Source organism: Belonocnema kinseyi, chromosome 6 (assembly GCF_010883055.1).
Source record: "Belonocnema kinseyi isolate 2016_QV_RU_SX_M_011 chromosome 6, B_treatae_v1, whole genome shotgun sequence".
Taxonomy (NCBI): domain Eukaryota; kingdom Metazoa; phylum Arthropoda; class Insecta; order Hymenoptera; family Cynipidae; genus Belonocnema; species Belonocnema kinseyi.
The window spans coordinates 39,580,278-39,596,681 of NC_046662.1; the positions used below are offsets into that span (position 1 = coordinate 39,580,278).

Genomic DNA, 16,404 nt, shown 5'->3' on the forward strand with positions numbered 1-16,404 from the left:
TAGGTTTTTGGAGTCGCTAATTACGAATCTGGCATCCGTTGAACTCTATCGCTTCAGGTTCAAGGTCATTTGAAGGTCAAATCGAGAAAAAACGGTAAAAATATTTTTAAAAAATATGTTATAGGTTTTTGGGGTCGCTGATTACGAACCTGGTGTCCGCTGACCTTTATTGTGTCAGGTTCAAGGTCATGGGAAGGTCAAATCGAGAGAAAACGCTGAAAAAAAATATGTTATAGGTTTTCGGGGTTTTCTCGATTTGACCTTCAAATGACCTTGAACCTGAAGCGATAGAGTTCAACGGATGCCAGATTCGTAATTAGCGACTCCAAAAACCTATAACGTATTTTTTTGGATTTTTTTACCGTTTTATCTCGATTTGACCTTCCAATGACCTTGAACCTGGCGCGATAAAAATCAAAGGACGCCAGATTTGTATTCGGCGACCCCGAAAACCATAGTAAACCCGAGCTAACCTCAGAATATATGTTTAAGAGTGTCAAATCTCTCGAAAATACAGTTGGTGGGTAGTGGTGTTTCCTATATTTGTAGGGGGGTGGGGGTGGCTGGGGGGTGGAGGGTAGTCCGTTTTGCGTGCAATCGACTCGGGATACTTATAAGATACTACCATGATTTTTCAGATTTTTTGGTCCAAAAATAAATTAGGCCAAAAATCGGCCTTACCGACCCTCCCCCTTTTCATCTTAACTGATGAATTTTTTAACTAAAATGATAATACCTGAATTTTAAACAAAAAAATGAGTTTTCAACTAAAGCGATTGTTTTAGTTATTATTATTATTAAAATTATTTCTTGAAAAAAAAGATTCTACTCCATCTTCACTCCATTGGGAATCGAACCACAAACTTTTGTACCTTTTGACCTTTTGTCTTTTATATTCAACAATTTTGCTGAAAATTTGTCTGTTTTGACAGAACATTATTTCTTCTTGGTTCAAAATTCATGTTGAATTTTCAGCAACAAAAATTTTTTTTTTTACTACAATATATAAATTGTCAACCAAAACTTAAATAAGTAAATTTTAAGTTGAGAAAATCAATGTTCAACAAAAAAAGATGAATTTTCAACTAAAAAAGATCATTTTTCAACAAAAAATGGACTAATTAAATTTACAGTCAAAAAATGAATTTCCTACCAAAAAGAAAAAGAATTTTAAACTAAGATTATACAAAATTTCAATAAAATAGTTAAATTTTCGATAAATAATTTCTTTTCATCCAAAAAATGAATTTTTTATTAAAATTATGAATCTTCAATAAAAAATAAATTTTCAAAAAATATTCAATCAAAAAAGACACATTTTCATCCAAATTGTTGAATTTTGAACTAGAAAAGATCGAATAAGTAGTTAAATTTCTAAATAAAAAGTATCAATTTTCAACAAAATAGTTGAATTCTCGTCGAAAAAGATATACGTTTTTTTAATAAAAAATAGAAGTTAAATTTTCTGATAAAAATCTAATTCTTAAGAACAATAGAAATGGATTTTCAGCAAAATAGTCCAATTTTTAACTGAAATAGTTCAATTTTTAGTTGAAAAAATTGATTTTAAAAAAGTAGTCACATTTTCAACCAGAGATGAATTTTCAATTAAAATAATGAAACTTCAAACAAAATAATGGACTTTTAACAAAAGAGTTTAACTTTTATTCCAGCATTTAAATTTTGAACTGAAGAATAGTGAAATTTTTTATTATAATTCTTTCAAATTGTAAAAAATTCTGACTTGGAACAGTGATTATTTTAAATTCTTTTTTTCTAAATCCAAATTATAATTCTTTAAAAATTCCCTGTTTCAAATGAAATTATATTTCATTACAGAAAATCCCTGCCATAAAATAAAAATGATAACTATTTTCTGAAATTCCCTGCTTCTAGACAAGATAAATGAGAAATAAGCGAATAAAATGTGATCAATCCATTTTTTGAAAAAATAGATAAAATCAGGATGCCGTTTCAATTAAAGAAAAAAAATTCTCGGTCATTTCCCGGTTCTTAAACATTTTCACGGTTAATGAAATTAAAATATTCAAACTCTAAAGCTAGAAATTTTTCAATCTGAAGGAATTAAAATTGAGCTGCAAATTAAAAAAACACTCAAGGTGGAAATCGTGAATTTTAAACTTTTAAAACTGAAGTTAAAAAGTTTTTTAATTAAAAAGTTTTGTATTCAAATGCTCAATAATTCACAAAATTAAAAACTTGAAACTTTTATAAATTATAGAGTTAAAATTCAGATTCGGTTCCAAAAATAGAAATCCAAATTATTATTTTCAATGCTCGAAATTAAAGAATTAATCAATTCATTTAAAACTTTTCAAACTTATATTATTTTAAACAATTTTAAGCTAGAAACATTAAAAATTGAACGATTACATTTTTTTATAAACTGAACACTTCTTAAATTAAAAATTATTTTAATTTTAAATAGTTTAAACAATTTTAATATGCTTCAAAATTGTATTTCAAAACCTTGAAACATTTACATGTTGTTTGATATTTAAAAAAATTCAGAACTTCTAAGCATCTTTTAAAATTATTCGAATTTTTCCTAAACATTTTTTTTTAATCCTGCCAAATTGAAAACATTTCCTTAAAATCTTCCAAATTAATTTTTGAGAATTTTGTCAATCTTTGTCAATCTTTATAAATCTTGTCTCAAAATTAATTTTTCGAAATAAAAAATAATTTTCAATTTTGTTAGGAAATGTTATTTATTGTTTTGAAGCCTTTTAAAATTCTTAAAAAGCTTCTAAATTTTTGTCCGAAATTTTGGTACGAATAGCTGGATTTTGTCGGTAAATGTAGACACTTCTTTTAAATTATTTTAAATCATTTTCAATTTTTAATTAATTTTGAATTTATTCAAAACTTCTAAATACTTCTTCAACAATTCAATAATTCCACTTAAAAAATTAATAATTTTAAATAGAAAAATTAAAATAACAACGTTCGAAATTTAGTTTTTTTTTTGTTAGGTTTTCAATATTTAATATAATAATTACTGATTTTATATTAACAGTCAGATATTTCTAAATATTAAGTCATTGTTATTTTTCTTAATTAAACAATTGAAACAGTTTAATTTTTAACGTCAACATCTGGATATTCTGAAATTGTGAACAGATTCCGAAGTAGAACAATTAAAATTAATTAAAATCAATTATTATTCACTTTTTTTCATTCTTAAAGTAAAATTCAGTTTTCAAAATTATGAATAAACTTACATATACAGTTGGTCCACTTTAAATGTTTATTTAAAAACGCTTCTAATTTTTAATTCCTTAAGCCTTTAAAACTGGATTTTAAATTTCTTAAAATTAAAGTATATGCTTAAAAATTATAAATCTATTACGGAAAATTTGTGAAGTGAAAGAAATTCGAACTCAGCATTCTAAATTATTTAAAAAACGGTTCAAATAAAAGTTGGATCAAATTTGTATTCAAAATTTTTTTTTTAAATTCCCGGTCAAAAACTAAATTCACTGTCATTTCTCGGTTTGAAATATCATAATGAACACTTGTATTTTTCTCCAACCAGAAGTAAATTGCCAAATTTTTAATTAAATTCCCGGTCATTTCCAGGTTTCCCAGTGAAGTCGTCACCCTGATTTATGGCTAAAAATCGATCTTTTCTAGTTTAAAAATTCAACTCTATGGTTGAAACTTTATTCAATTTTTTGAGGATTCATCTTTTTTGGTAATAAAAAAAACCAATAAGCGAACAATTTAAAAATTATTGTTGAAGGAAAATTAAAAAAATAGCAACATTATCAGATAATTATGAGAAAATAGTACCTTCAGTTTCATTTTTTTATCGAAAAATAAGCAAAAAAGTGTCAATTGTGTGCTTACTTGTAGACGTTAACATTCTTCGTTTGTCCAAATCGGTAAATTCTGTCTTGGGCCTGCGACTCCAGTTGAGGATTCCAGTGAATATCGATAAGAAGAAGATGATTTCCTCCCACAAGATTCAGACCTACTCCTCCAGCAGTAAGTGAGAGAAGCAGAATCATCAATTTGTCATTTTGATCATTAAATCTGTCGACAATGCCTTGCCTCTTTTTTATGGGCACGCTGCCGGAAAACATTTCATGAGTGGCATCTTCAATCGCTGATAAATGGGCAGAAATGATTCTCAACATCCCTGTCCATTGAGAAACAATTATCATCTTTTCTCCCTTTTCCAAAATCGACTCCACTGTATCAAGAACTGCTTTTATCTGAACGTGAATCAGAAATGAATGCGTAAATTAGAAAATAAATGAGGAAGCTCCGGAGGTATTATATAAAAATATGAAGAAAAAAAAATGGTTTTAATATCAAAACAATATATTCAGTGTGGCCGTTTTAATCGACGAAATAAATTCCCGGTCATTTCCCCGTTTTTTTTTCCGGTTCGCAAACATTTTTCACGATCAATGAAATGAAAAAAATTGAACACTAAATCTACAAATTTTTCACTTGAGGTAATAAAAACTTAGCTTTAAATAAAAGCACTCAAAGTGCAACTGTTAAATTTTAAACTTTTAAATTTGAAATTAAAAATTTTTTTATTAAAAAATGTTGCATTCAAATGCTCAATAACTTACGAGTATAAAATTGAAGGTACTAACATTTTTCAATATAAAAATATATAAATCCACGTTATCATTTTCAATGCTCTAAATTAAAAAATCAATCAATGAACTTAAAAATTTTCAAAATTATATAATTTTAAGGAATTTTAAGCTAGAAACATCAAACATAGAAAAATTGAAAAAATTTTAACTGAATACTTCTTAAATTAGAAGTTCAATTATTTTCTTTTTAAATAGTTTAAACATGCTTGGAAAGTTTCAAAATTTTATTTCAAAATCTTGAGAAATCTAGAAGTTGTTTTAAATTTAAAAATTATTTTGGAAATTTTTTTAGAACTTCTAAATATCTCAAAATGAATTGAATTTTTTCTACAATTTTCAGAAAATCCTGAAAATTTTAGAAAATTTCTTAAAAATTTAGAGGTATAAATAACAATTGAACATTTATTATATGTAGGCGAAATTTGAGCAATTTTAAGAGATATTTAGAAGTTTTGAAAAGATTCAAACTTAATATAAAACTTGAAATTATAGCCTAATATAAAACAAAATGTAGATTTTCGCAGATTTTAAACAAAACAATTTTCAAACAAGATTCTAGAAGATTTTGAGAAAATGTTCTAAAACTTACATGGTAATTTTTCATCTTTTTAAAACACCTAAATATCTCTTAAAATTACTCAAATTTTTTCTACGAACGTTCATTTGTAAATTATACATCAAAATTTAAAAATTTCACTTACAAATTAAGCATTTTTAAAATACAACAATAAAAATTTTAAAGTACAAAATTTAAAGTATCTTCGAAATTTTAACGATTCCAGGTTTTCAATGTCAAAAAATTCAGTTAAAGATGCTTTACTTTTAAATATTTGGTTTCAATTTACTTGTCTTAGATAAAAATTCAAATATTGCTAAATATTGAATAATTATTCTTTTTCTGAATCAAAAATTTCAAATTGAATGGGTTAAAAATTGAATATTTTAGACTGAAACAATATTTAAAATTTAATAAAATTATTATGAAGTTATTTACAAGTTGAAAGTAGTTTATAAACTTTCAGTTACACGTTCACATTTGTTTGATGACTAAGACTTTCAATTTGAAAGCGTTTTTAACGTTAAAATCAGAAAATTCTTAAATGCTGAACTAGTTTAAAATCGTTTTATCAAATCGTTTTTGTTCACTTTTTATTACTTAAAGTACCGATGAATTAAAAAAATATATATTTTTATATTAAATAAAAATGTTTTTTATCCAAAATTTTCAACATGAAAGGCTTTTATTTTTTGTTTGTTCAAGTCTTTAAGGAAGCATTTAAAAATTCTTTAAATTAAAATTGTAAGCTTACAAATAAAAATTTCAAATGGAAAATTTGTAAAGTAAAAAAATGTTGCATTGCGCATTGTAAGCTAAATAATAGCATAATTGAAAAACATAAAAATTCCAGTAATTATTTAAAAACTGTTAAAATCGAACGTGGACAGATTTTTCTTCTACAAATTTGTAAAATTCCTGATAAAAAAAATGCACTGTCGTTTCCCGGTTTTTGAAAGTCTGAAAAAATTCCCGGTCATTTCCCGGTCCAGCGACCACCCTGATTTTAAGAGGGTGACCGCAAAAATTCAGTTTCGTAATTACGTGAATAATTTTTATTTTTCACTAAACATTAATGCTTTAAGACGAAAATTCTCATCTTGGAAATTTTTATAAATGGAATAAACTAATTTTATTTAAAAATTTTCACTTGAAAAAAAATGATCTGCTTAAACCAAAAAAGTTACTAATGTGGATTAATAATGTGACTAATATTCTTTTTAATTTAAAAGAAATCAACCAAAATAAAATTTTCAATACAGCATAATTCAGTAAATTTAAAATGAGTTTAAAAAAATGCAAGGCATTTCAAAAAGATATTATGAAATGCCGAGGAATGCAATGGATACAAAACAAATCATTTGAGGAAGTAGAATTAACTGAATTTAGAATTCAAATCTTCAATGATTTCAAAAGATTTCAATAATTTCACAAAGATTTTAGAAATATTTCAAAAGATTTCACAAGGATTTAGAAAATTTCAGAAATATTCCAGACACTTCACAAAGATTTCCAAAAACTTCATTAAATTTTGAAACATTTCAAAAAGATTTCAATGATTTAACAAAGATTTCCATGGATTTAAAAATATTTGACAGATTTCGATAATTTCACAAATATTTCAAAATATTTGACAAAGATTTCAATAATTTCGCAAAGGCTTCAAAGATTACATAAATATTTAAAGGATTTCACACAGATTTAACATAAATTTGAAAAATTTCAGAAATATTTGAGATTTCACTAAGACTTTAATCGATTTCAAAAGAATTCACAAATGTATGAAAAAATTTCACAAATATATGAAAAGATTTCACAAATATTTTAACGAATTCAAAATATTTGACAAACATATAAATAATTTCATAAAGGCTTTAAAGATTACACAAAGATGTAAAACATTTCACAAAGATTTAAAAGATTTAAAATTTTTTTTTAATATTTTAAAGTTTTCAAAAATTTAACAAAGATTTTATGAAGATTTCAATGGGTTTAAAAATACTTATCAAACATTTCACAAGGATTCTATATAGATTTCAAAATATTTGAAAAGATTTCACAAAGATTTAAAAGTTTTAATAAATATTAAAGAGAATTCAGAAATATTCCAGACACTTCACAAAGATTTCAATAATTTCACAAATGCTTCAAAAATTTCAGAAAGACTTAAAAAGATTTAACAAATATTTTAAAGATTTCAAACATTTTACAAAGATTTTATAAAGATTTCAATAATTTCACAAAGATTTTAATGATTTTACAAAAACTTTAAAGATTACATGATTTCAAACAATTCAAATAAATTGAAAAATATATAATAATTCCAATTCAGTATAATTTAGTAGGTTTAAAATGAGTTTGGATTAATTCAAGGCATTTCAAAACGAAATGATGAAGAGCCGAGGAATTCAATGAATAGAAAAAATCAAGAAATATATAAAATTAAAAAGAATTCAGGATAGATTAATAAAAATTCAGAATGAATTCCAAATAAAATAAAATTTCAAAAAATATATTAAAATCTCTTCAATATTCGATCTTATTTGAAATCCATTAAAATAAGATAAAATTCAGCGAAATTCTATTAAATTTGAAATACTATGAAATCTTATAAGATTCTTTGGAATCTTTTAAATATCGTATAGGTCCTCAGAACCGTTCCATATCTTCCGAAATTCTAAGACATTTTTTTCAAATCCCCCGAAATCATAAAATCCTTGGAAATCCGTTTAAATTTTTGCAATTTCTTAAAAATGCTTCGGAATATGTTTAAATGCCCTCAAATATTTCAAATCCTTGAATTCTTAAAAATAACCCTATAAATTTTACACAACTTTAATATCTTTTGATATTCTACGAAATTCCTTTATTCCTTTGAATAAATTATTTAAAATTCATTAAAATATTATAAAATCACGTGAAATTACAATAAATCTGAGATAATGCTTAAAATGCTGGAAAATTCAATAAAATACCTTGAGAGAGTTTTTTTAATCTCTTAAAATCATTTAACTCCGTGGAAATTATTTGCAAATTCTACAATTTCCCTAAAATATTTAACATCCTTTGAAACCTTTTGAATTCCTTTGAAACGTTTTAAAGCCCTAAAAGACTTATAATCCTTTGATATCTTTTCAAATCCCTTGAAACTCCCCAAAGCTTTTGTAAATTCCTTGGAATTTTGACAAATAAACTAAAATCTTTAATAAAGTTGGAATCTTTTCAAATTACAGAATTCCATTAAAAAATTCTTGCAACATTTTTTTTTAAACATTCTAAACTTTTTCAAGTCCTTTGATATTTTGTTAAATCTCTTGAATCTTTTTAAAGCTCTTACAAATTTCTTTAATTATTTAAAAATACCATAAATTATTTCAAATCTTTTTAAATACCTTGAAACCAAAATTCAAAAGAATTCGAGAAAATTCAGAAATAGGCAAAACCTGCGTTCAACGGTAGTTATTCCATGAATTAATTTATTGAAAGAAAAGTACTAAAAAGTGATTTGAGAAAATTGGTCAACAATTTCTAAAGAAAGCAGAACCATACGTAAACAAATTATTAATTTTTTGCGAACATAAGTCGTCTTTTGGAAATCATTTTTAATATTTTAAGATCATGATGAACTTAATGAAATCTTTTGAAATATTTAAAAGCTTTGTGAAATCTTTGAAAAATCTTTTGGAATCTTTTTAAATTTTTGCAAAATCTTTAAAATATTTGTGAAATCTTCCTTTAACTTTTGTTTGTGGAAACTTTTGTGTTTCTTGGAAATCATTGATTAAATCACAAATTTTGTGGAACTTTTGAAACCGTTTAAAATCTTTTAAATCTGGTTTACTTTACGCTTTTTGAAAACTTTTAAATTTTCAAAATCTTTTTAAATCCTTAAGAATTCTTTGAAATAATTGTAAAATTTTTTGTATCTGTTTGATACGACTGGATTATTTTAAGTCTTTGGGAAAAACTTTTAAATCTTTTTAAAAAATTTGTAATCGTTTCAAATTTGTATGAAATCTTTGAAATATTGGTGGAATCTTTCTGAATCCTTCAAATGTTTTGAAATCTTGGAAGTCTTTTTTTTCTTTAAATCTTTGAAATTCTAGAAATCTTTTGAAATCCTTGTGAATTTTTCAAAATATTTGTGAGATCTTATTGAGACCTTATTGAAATCTCCTAAAAATGGTTGAAATATTTTTAAATTTTTGACATTTTTGACATTTTTCAAATCTGGTGTAAATGTACCCTTCTTCAAATCTTTCAAATTATTGTACTATTTTGAAATCTTCTTGAAATTTTCACGAAATGTTTTAAAAATTTGTGATATATTTCTTAAATCTTTTCTATTAATTTAAAATCTTTTGAAATCTTCCAAAAAGTTTTTAAATCGTTTCAAATCTTTGAAATATTTGGAAATCTTAGAAATCTGGTTCTTTTTCAAATCTTTGAATCCTTAAAATTATTTGAGTTTTGAAACTTTTGTGAAGTGTTCGAAATCTTCAAAATATTGGAAATGCTTCAGTAAAACAAATGAATGTTCAACCAAAAAATTAATTTTTAACTAAAATTATAAATATTTAACTGGAGCAATTAAAATTTCAACAAAAAAAATTTAAACAAGGGAATTAACTTTCAAAGAAAAAATCATTTTCTACCAAAAAAGTCGATTTTCTACGTAAACAGTCGACTTTTGAAAAAAATACGAGAATTTTTAACGAAATAAATGAATTTTCAATTTAAAAAGACAAATTTACATCCAAATTGTTACGTTTTGAACTAGAGAAAGGTCAATTTCCCACCAAAAATGGAACGGTTAAATTTTTAGTTTAAAAAATTAACTTTTAACCAAACTGATAAATTTTCAACTAAAATGATGAATTTTTAACTGGAATAGTTCAACCAAATAGTTGAATTTTCGTCCTAAAAAGACAAAATATAAACCTAAAATAGAATAGTTTAATTTATCGTCAGAAATCTAATTCTTAACAAAAAAAAAAAACGAATTTTTAGACAAAATAGTTACATTTTCTACTGAAATAATTGAAATTTTAGTCGAAAAATTGGTTTTCGACAAAATAGTTATATTTTTAAAAAGAGAAGAATTTTCAATTAAAAGAATGAATTTTCTTCTTTTCTTTAAATAATTTGTAACAAAATATTTTTAACTTAACAGTTATTAAATGAGAAGTTAAATTATTTTTATTTTAAATAGTTCAAGCATCCTTGAAAAGCTCTAAAATTTTATTTCAAAATCTTTAGAAATCTAGAAGTGGTTTTAAATTATTTCAAACTTAAAATAATTTTTGAAATTTTTTTCGGAACTTTTAAATTTATTTTAAAATAAATTGAATTTTTTCTACAACTTATATAAAATCCTGAAAATTAAAAAAAAATCTTAAAATTTGAATTTATAAATAACAATTGAAAACTTACTATTTTTAGAAGTCATTAGAGATATATTAAGAGGTATTTAGAAGTTTTAAAAATATTCAAATTAAATTTAAAACTTTAAATTATTTCAAATATTTAAAAAAAAGTGCACGCCGAAGAAATTCGGTTATTCGTACCGAACTTAAAACAAAATGAAGATTTTTGCAGATTTCAAACCAAAAATATAGAAGCTTTTTAATAATTGTGAAAGACTTCAAAAGAATACAAACATTACCTTAAGATTCTTAAAATTACAATTAAAATTGTAACGTTAAAAGTTGAAAGGCTCTTCAAAATGCTATATATTCAAAGCTTTCTATTCAAAAACAAGTCAGTTTCAAATTTTTTTCTTTTAAATATTTGCTTTTAATTTGAAAATAGTTTATAAAGTTTCAAACGCACGTTTACATTTTTTAATGGCAAAAAAAAATGAATAGAAATAATATATAAATAAAGTTATTTATTAAATTTAATATAAAAAATAATATAAAGGAAGACATAAGAGATAGTACTTACTTTAGAACTTGGGCGCGTGAACATGAAGACCGGATTTTTCAGTGAGAAGAGGTTTTCCTCATTCTGGTCTTCATTCTCGTCGTCTTCAACAAGTGTCATGTTGTTCACTTGTGCCACTAAATCTTTCTCAGCGTCTTCTTCCTCGGGTATGATTCCTTGTGCTTCCGCTTCCTCTGCGTTCAACATTTCCCTTATCAATCCTGGATGACAACAGATTTGTCGCAGACGCAAAATAAGAACGAGGATATGATGCGCTTTCACGTCTTCACCTTTACGGCCGAGCAACTGCTTCTGTGCAGCAGCAAAATGAGAAGCTTTCACTGTAAATAACCAGCCATTAATACAAATATATATTAAATCATTATTTACATTTATTTTTAATGGATAATTATTAGAAAAAGTCTCTTTTTGATTCAGGGTTCGAAAATTTCATGATTTTTCCAGAAAAAGGAATCCAGTTAATTGAATTCTGCTGATCACAGGCGAATTTAATAACTATTTCTTATACCATTATTATTAATTAATGCAAATGTGAAGGTTTATTGAATTCTAAACAATTTTCATAATTATTAATATAAAATTCAAGATTTCACAAAGTTATTTTGAATATTTCAATAATTTAACAATAAAATGTTGAAAATTTTGAAAAATTTACGAGATATTTTATAAAGATTTCAATAGATTGCAAAATATTTGAAAAAAAAGATTTCACACATATTTTTAAGATTTCGGAAATATTTTTTAAAGGTTTGAAAAGATTCCAAAATAGCTATATTTCAAAGCAATTTGAGAAAGATCTAATAAATATTTTAAAAGATTTAAATAATTTCACAACAACTTTGGAGATTTCACAAATATTTCACGGAATTCAGCAAGATTACAATAAATTTCACAAAGCTTTCAAGGATTTCAACACAAAATCAGATAGATCTTAGAAAGATTTAAATAGATTTCAAAATATTAGACAAAGATTTCGGAAATATTTCAAAGACTACACAAAGGTTTCGAAGATTTGACAGCGTTTTCAAAATATTTAAAAAGGACTTAAAATATTTAGATAATTTTACAGACTAAATATTTCACAAAAATTTGAAAAGATTTCAATAATTTCACAAATAATTCAACGATTTAAGAAAGATTTGAAAGATTTTAATAAATTTCAAAATATTTAATAAAGATTTTACAAACATGTCAAAGATTTCACAGATAATGATTAATGATTCATCAAAGGCCTGAAAGAGTTTAGAAATATTTTTTTCAATGAGGTTTCAAAGGTCTTCAAATATTTTACTAAGATTTTAATAATTTAACATAGACTTCAAAGATTTCACACATATTTAAAAATATTTCAATAATTTCTTAAAAATTACACATGCTTCAAAGATTTCAAAAAATTTCACAAAAATTTTAATGATTCAACAAAGACTGAAAAGCATCCAAAATATTTTTAAGAATTCACAACGATTTCACACATATTTTAAAGATTACAAAAGATTTTATGTATTTGAAATATTTCAGAAATATACCAAATACTTCAGATACATTATAATAGATTTGAAAGGATTTTTGAAAAATTTGATAAATATTTTGTAATATTCGACAAAGATTAAAAAATATTTCACAAATATTTCAAAAGAATTCACAAATTTCTCAATGAATTAACAAAGATTTGAAATATATCAAAGATTTTAAAAAGATTTCAATCACTTCAATATATTAGACAAATATTTTGCACGTATTTCCAAGATTTCAATGATTTAAAAAAGATTTGAAACATTTCAAAAACTTCAATAAATTTCAATGATTTAATCAATATTTCCGATACTTCAAAATATATTACAAAGATTTAAAAAACAGCACACAGATTTCAGAAATATTTTATAAACGTTTAAATAGACTTCAAAAGATTTCACAAAAATTTTAAAGATTTCAAAATATTTCACAAATATTTGAATAATTTCAGAAAGACTTCAAAGAATTTGCAAATTATTAAAAAAATTTCAATAATCTCACAAATATTTCAAACGATTTCACAATGATTTCAATGACTCAACAAACATTTAAAATATTTCAAAGATTTTACAAAAGTTTTAAATATTTCACAACGATTTTACTACGATTTCAATGATTTAACAAAGATTTGAAAGATTTCAGAAATATTTCAAAAACTTCAATAGGTTTAAATGTTTTCATAAATATTTTAAATACTTCAAAAGATTTCACAAAGATTTCAGTAGATTAAAAATTATTTGACAATGATTTCAAAAGATTTCACGAAAACTTCAAATATTTCACAATGCTTTCAATGAGTTAACAAAGATTTAAAATATTTCAAAGATTTTACAAAAGTTACAGAGATTTCAGCACGATTTTACAAAGATTTCAATCACTTAAAAATATCAGACAAATATTTCGCACATATTTCTACGATTTCAACGATTTAACAAAGGTTTTAAAGTTTTCAGAAATATTTCAAAAACTCAATATATTTCAATGATTTCACAAATATTTCAAATACTTCAAAAGATTTTACAAAGATTTTAATTATTTGAAATATTTCGGAAATATATCAAAAACTTCAAACAGATTAAAATAGATTTGAAAGAATTAAAAAAAATTGATGAATATTTTGAAATATTCGAAAAAGATTAAAAAATATTTCACAAATATTTGAATGATTTTGCAAAGACTTAAAAGAATTCACAAATAATTCAAAAATTTCAATAATCTCACAAATATTTCAGAGATTTTACAGAAGTTTCAAAGATTTCAGAACGATTTTACAAAGATTTCAATCACTTCAAAATATTAGAAAAATATTTTGCACGTATTTCCAAGATTTTAATGATTTAAAAAATATTTGAAAGATTTTAGAAATCTTCTTAAAAATGCAATAAATTTCAATAATTTCACAAATATTTCCAATACTTCAAAATATTTCACAAAGATTTAAACAATTGCACAGAGATTTCAAAAATATTTTATAAACATTTTAATCGACTGCAAAAGATTTCACAAAGATTTTAATTATTTGAAATATTTCAGAAATATATCAAATACTTCAGACAGATTACAATATATTTAAAAGGATTTTAGAAAAATTTAATAAATATTTTGAAATATTCGACAAAGATTAACAAATATTTCAATGATTTCACAAACACTTCAAAGAGTTCACTAATAATTCAAAAATTTCAATAATCTCACAAATATTTCAGAATGATTTCAATGAGTTAACAAAGATTAAAAATAATTCAAAGATTTTAAAAAAGTTTCAAAGATTTCACAAAGATTTCAATCACTTCAATATATTAGACAAATATTTTGTACATACTTCCAAGATTTCAATGATTTCAAAAATATTTGAAAGATTTCAGAAATATTTCAAACACTTCAATAAATTTCATGATTTCATAAATATTTCCAACACTTTAAAATATTTTACAAAGATTTAAAAAATTGCACAGAGATTTCAGAAATATTTTATAAACATTTCAATATACTTCAAAAGATTTCACGAAGATTGCAAAGATTTCAAAATATTTCACAAAGATTTTAATTATTTGAAATATTTCAGAAATATATCAAATACTTCAGACAGATTAAAATAGATTTGAAAGGATTTTCGAAAAAGTTTATGAATATTTTGAAATATTCAACAAAGATTAAAAAATATTTAACAAATATTTGAATAATTTCACAGACATAAAAAAATTCGCAAATAATAAAAAAAATTTCAATAACCTCAAAAATATTTTAAAAGATTTCACAATGATTTCAATGAATAAACGAAGATTAAATATATTTTAAAGATTTTACAAAAGTTTAAAAGATTTCACAACGATTTTTACCAAGATTTCAATCACTTCAAAATATTAGCAAAATATTTTGCACGTATTTCCAAGATTTCAATTATTTAAAAAATATTTGAAAGGTTTCAGAAATATTTCAAAAGCTTCAATAAATTTAAATGACTTCACAAATATTTCCAATAAAATATTTTACAAAGATTTAAAAAATTGCAAAGATTTCAAATATATTTTATAAACATTTCAATAGACTTCAACAATTTTCGCAGATTTCAAAGATTTCACACATTCTTAAAATATTTCAAAATATTTCACAGATTTTTAATTATTTTAAATATTTCAGAAATATATCAAATACTTCAGACAGATTAAAATAGATTTGAAAGGATTTGAGAAAATTTTCATGATTATTTAGAAATATTCGACAAAGATTAAAAAATATTCCACAAATATTTGAATGATTTCAAAAAGAATAAAAAAATTTCACAAATTTTTCAATGATTTAACAAAGATTTGAAATATTTAGTAAGAATTTACAAAAGTTTAAAAGATTTGACAACGATTTTACAAAGATTTCAAACACTTCAAAATATTAGACAAATATTTTGCATGTATTTCCAAGATTTTTATGATTTAAAAAAAGATTCGAAATATTTCAGAAATATTTTTGAAATTTCAATAATTTCGCAAAGATTTCCAATACTTCAAAATATTTCACAAAGATTTAAAAAACTGTACAGAGATTTTAGAGATATTTTATAAACATTTCAATAGACTGCAAAAGATTTCAAAATATTTAAAAAAGATTTTAATTATTTGAAATATTTCAGAAATATATCAAATACTTCAGACAGATTAAAATAGATTTGAAAGGATTTGAGAAAATTTTCATGATTATTTAGAAATATTCGACAAAGATTAAAAAATATTTCACAAATATTTGAATGATTTCAAAAAGAATAAAAAAATTTCACAAACTTTTCAATGATTTAACAAAAAATTTGAAATAATTAGTAAGAATTTACAAAAGTTTAAAGGATTTCAAAACGATTTTACCAAGATTTCAATCACTTCAAAATATTAGCAAAATATTTTGCACGTATTTCCAAGATTTCAATAGACTTCAAAACACTCTAAAAAGATCTTAAAGATATCACACATATTTAAAATATTTCACAAAAATTTCAAAAGACTTCATAAGTTTTTCAATGATTTAACAAAGATTTGAATTATTTCAAAAACTTCACAAAGATTTTCAGCGATTTCAGAAATAATTCAACAATGTCTAAAGATTTAACAAAGATTTCATGAAAGCTTGTATACCAGATTTAAAGAGTAATTAGCCCCTTGACGATACTACGAGGGTAGTTCAATAAGTCCTTAGAATGACCAACAGATGGCGCGCGAATCGCTCCAAATCATCTGTTTTCAGTCAGCACCACTCCCGACTAGA

The 16,404-nt window shown here is 23.4% G+C and overlaps 1 protein-coding gene across 1 annotated transcript in view; it reads right to left on the bottom strand.

Moving 5' to 3' along the window:
* The window catches only part of LOC117174589 (transcription termination factor 2), a 52,631-nt gene that overhangs the window by 4,211 nt on the left and 32,016 nt on the right, over nt 1-16,404 (bottom strand). The window contains exons 9-10 of the mRNA XM_033363820.1: nt 11,143-11,462; nt 3,874-4,241 (exon numbers count right to left, since the gene is read on the bottom strand). Coding sequence (XP_033219711.1) covers nt 3,874-4,241; nt 11,143-11,462 — 688 coding nt within the window. The remainder of the gene's footprint in view (nt 1-3,873; nt 4,242-11,142; nt 11,463-16,404) is intronic.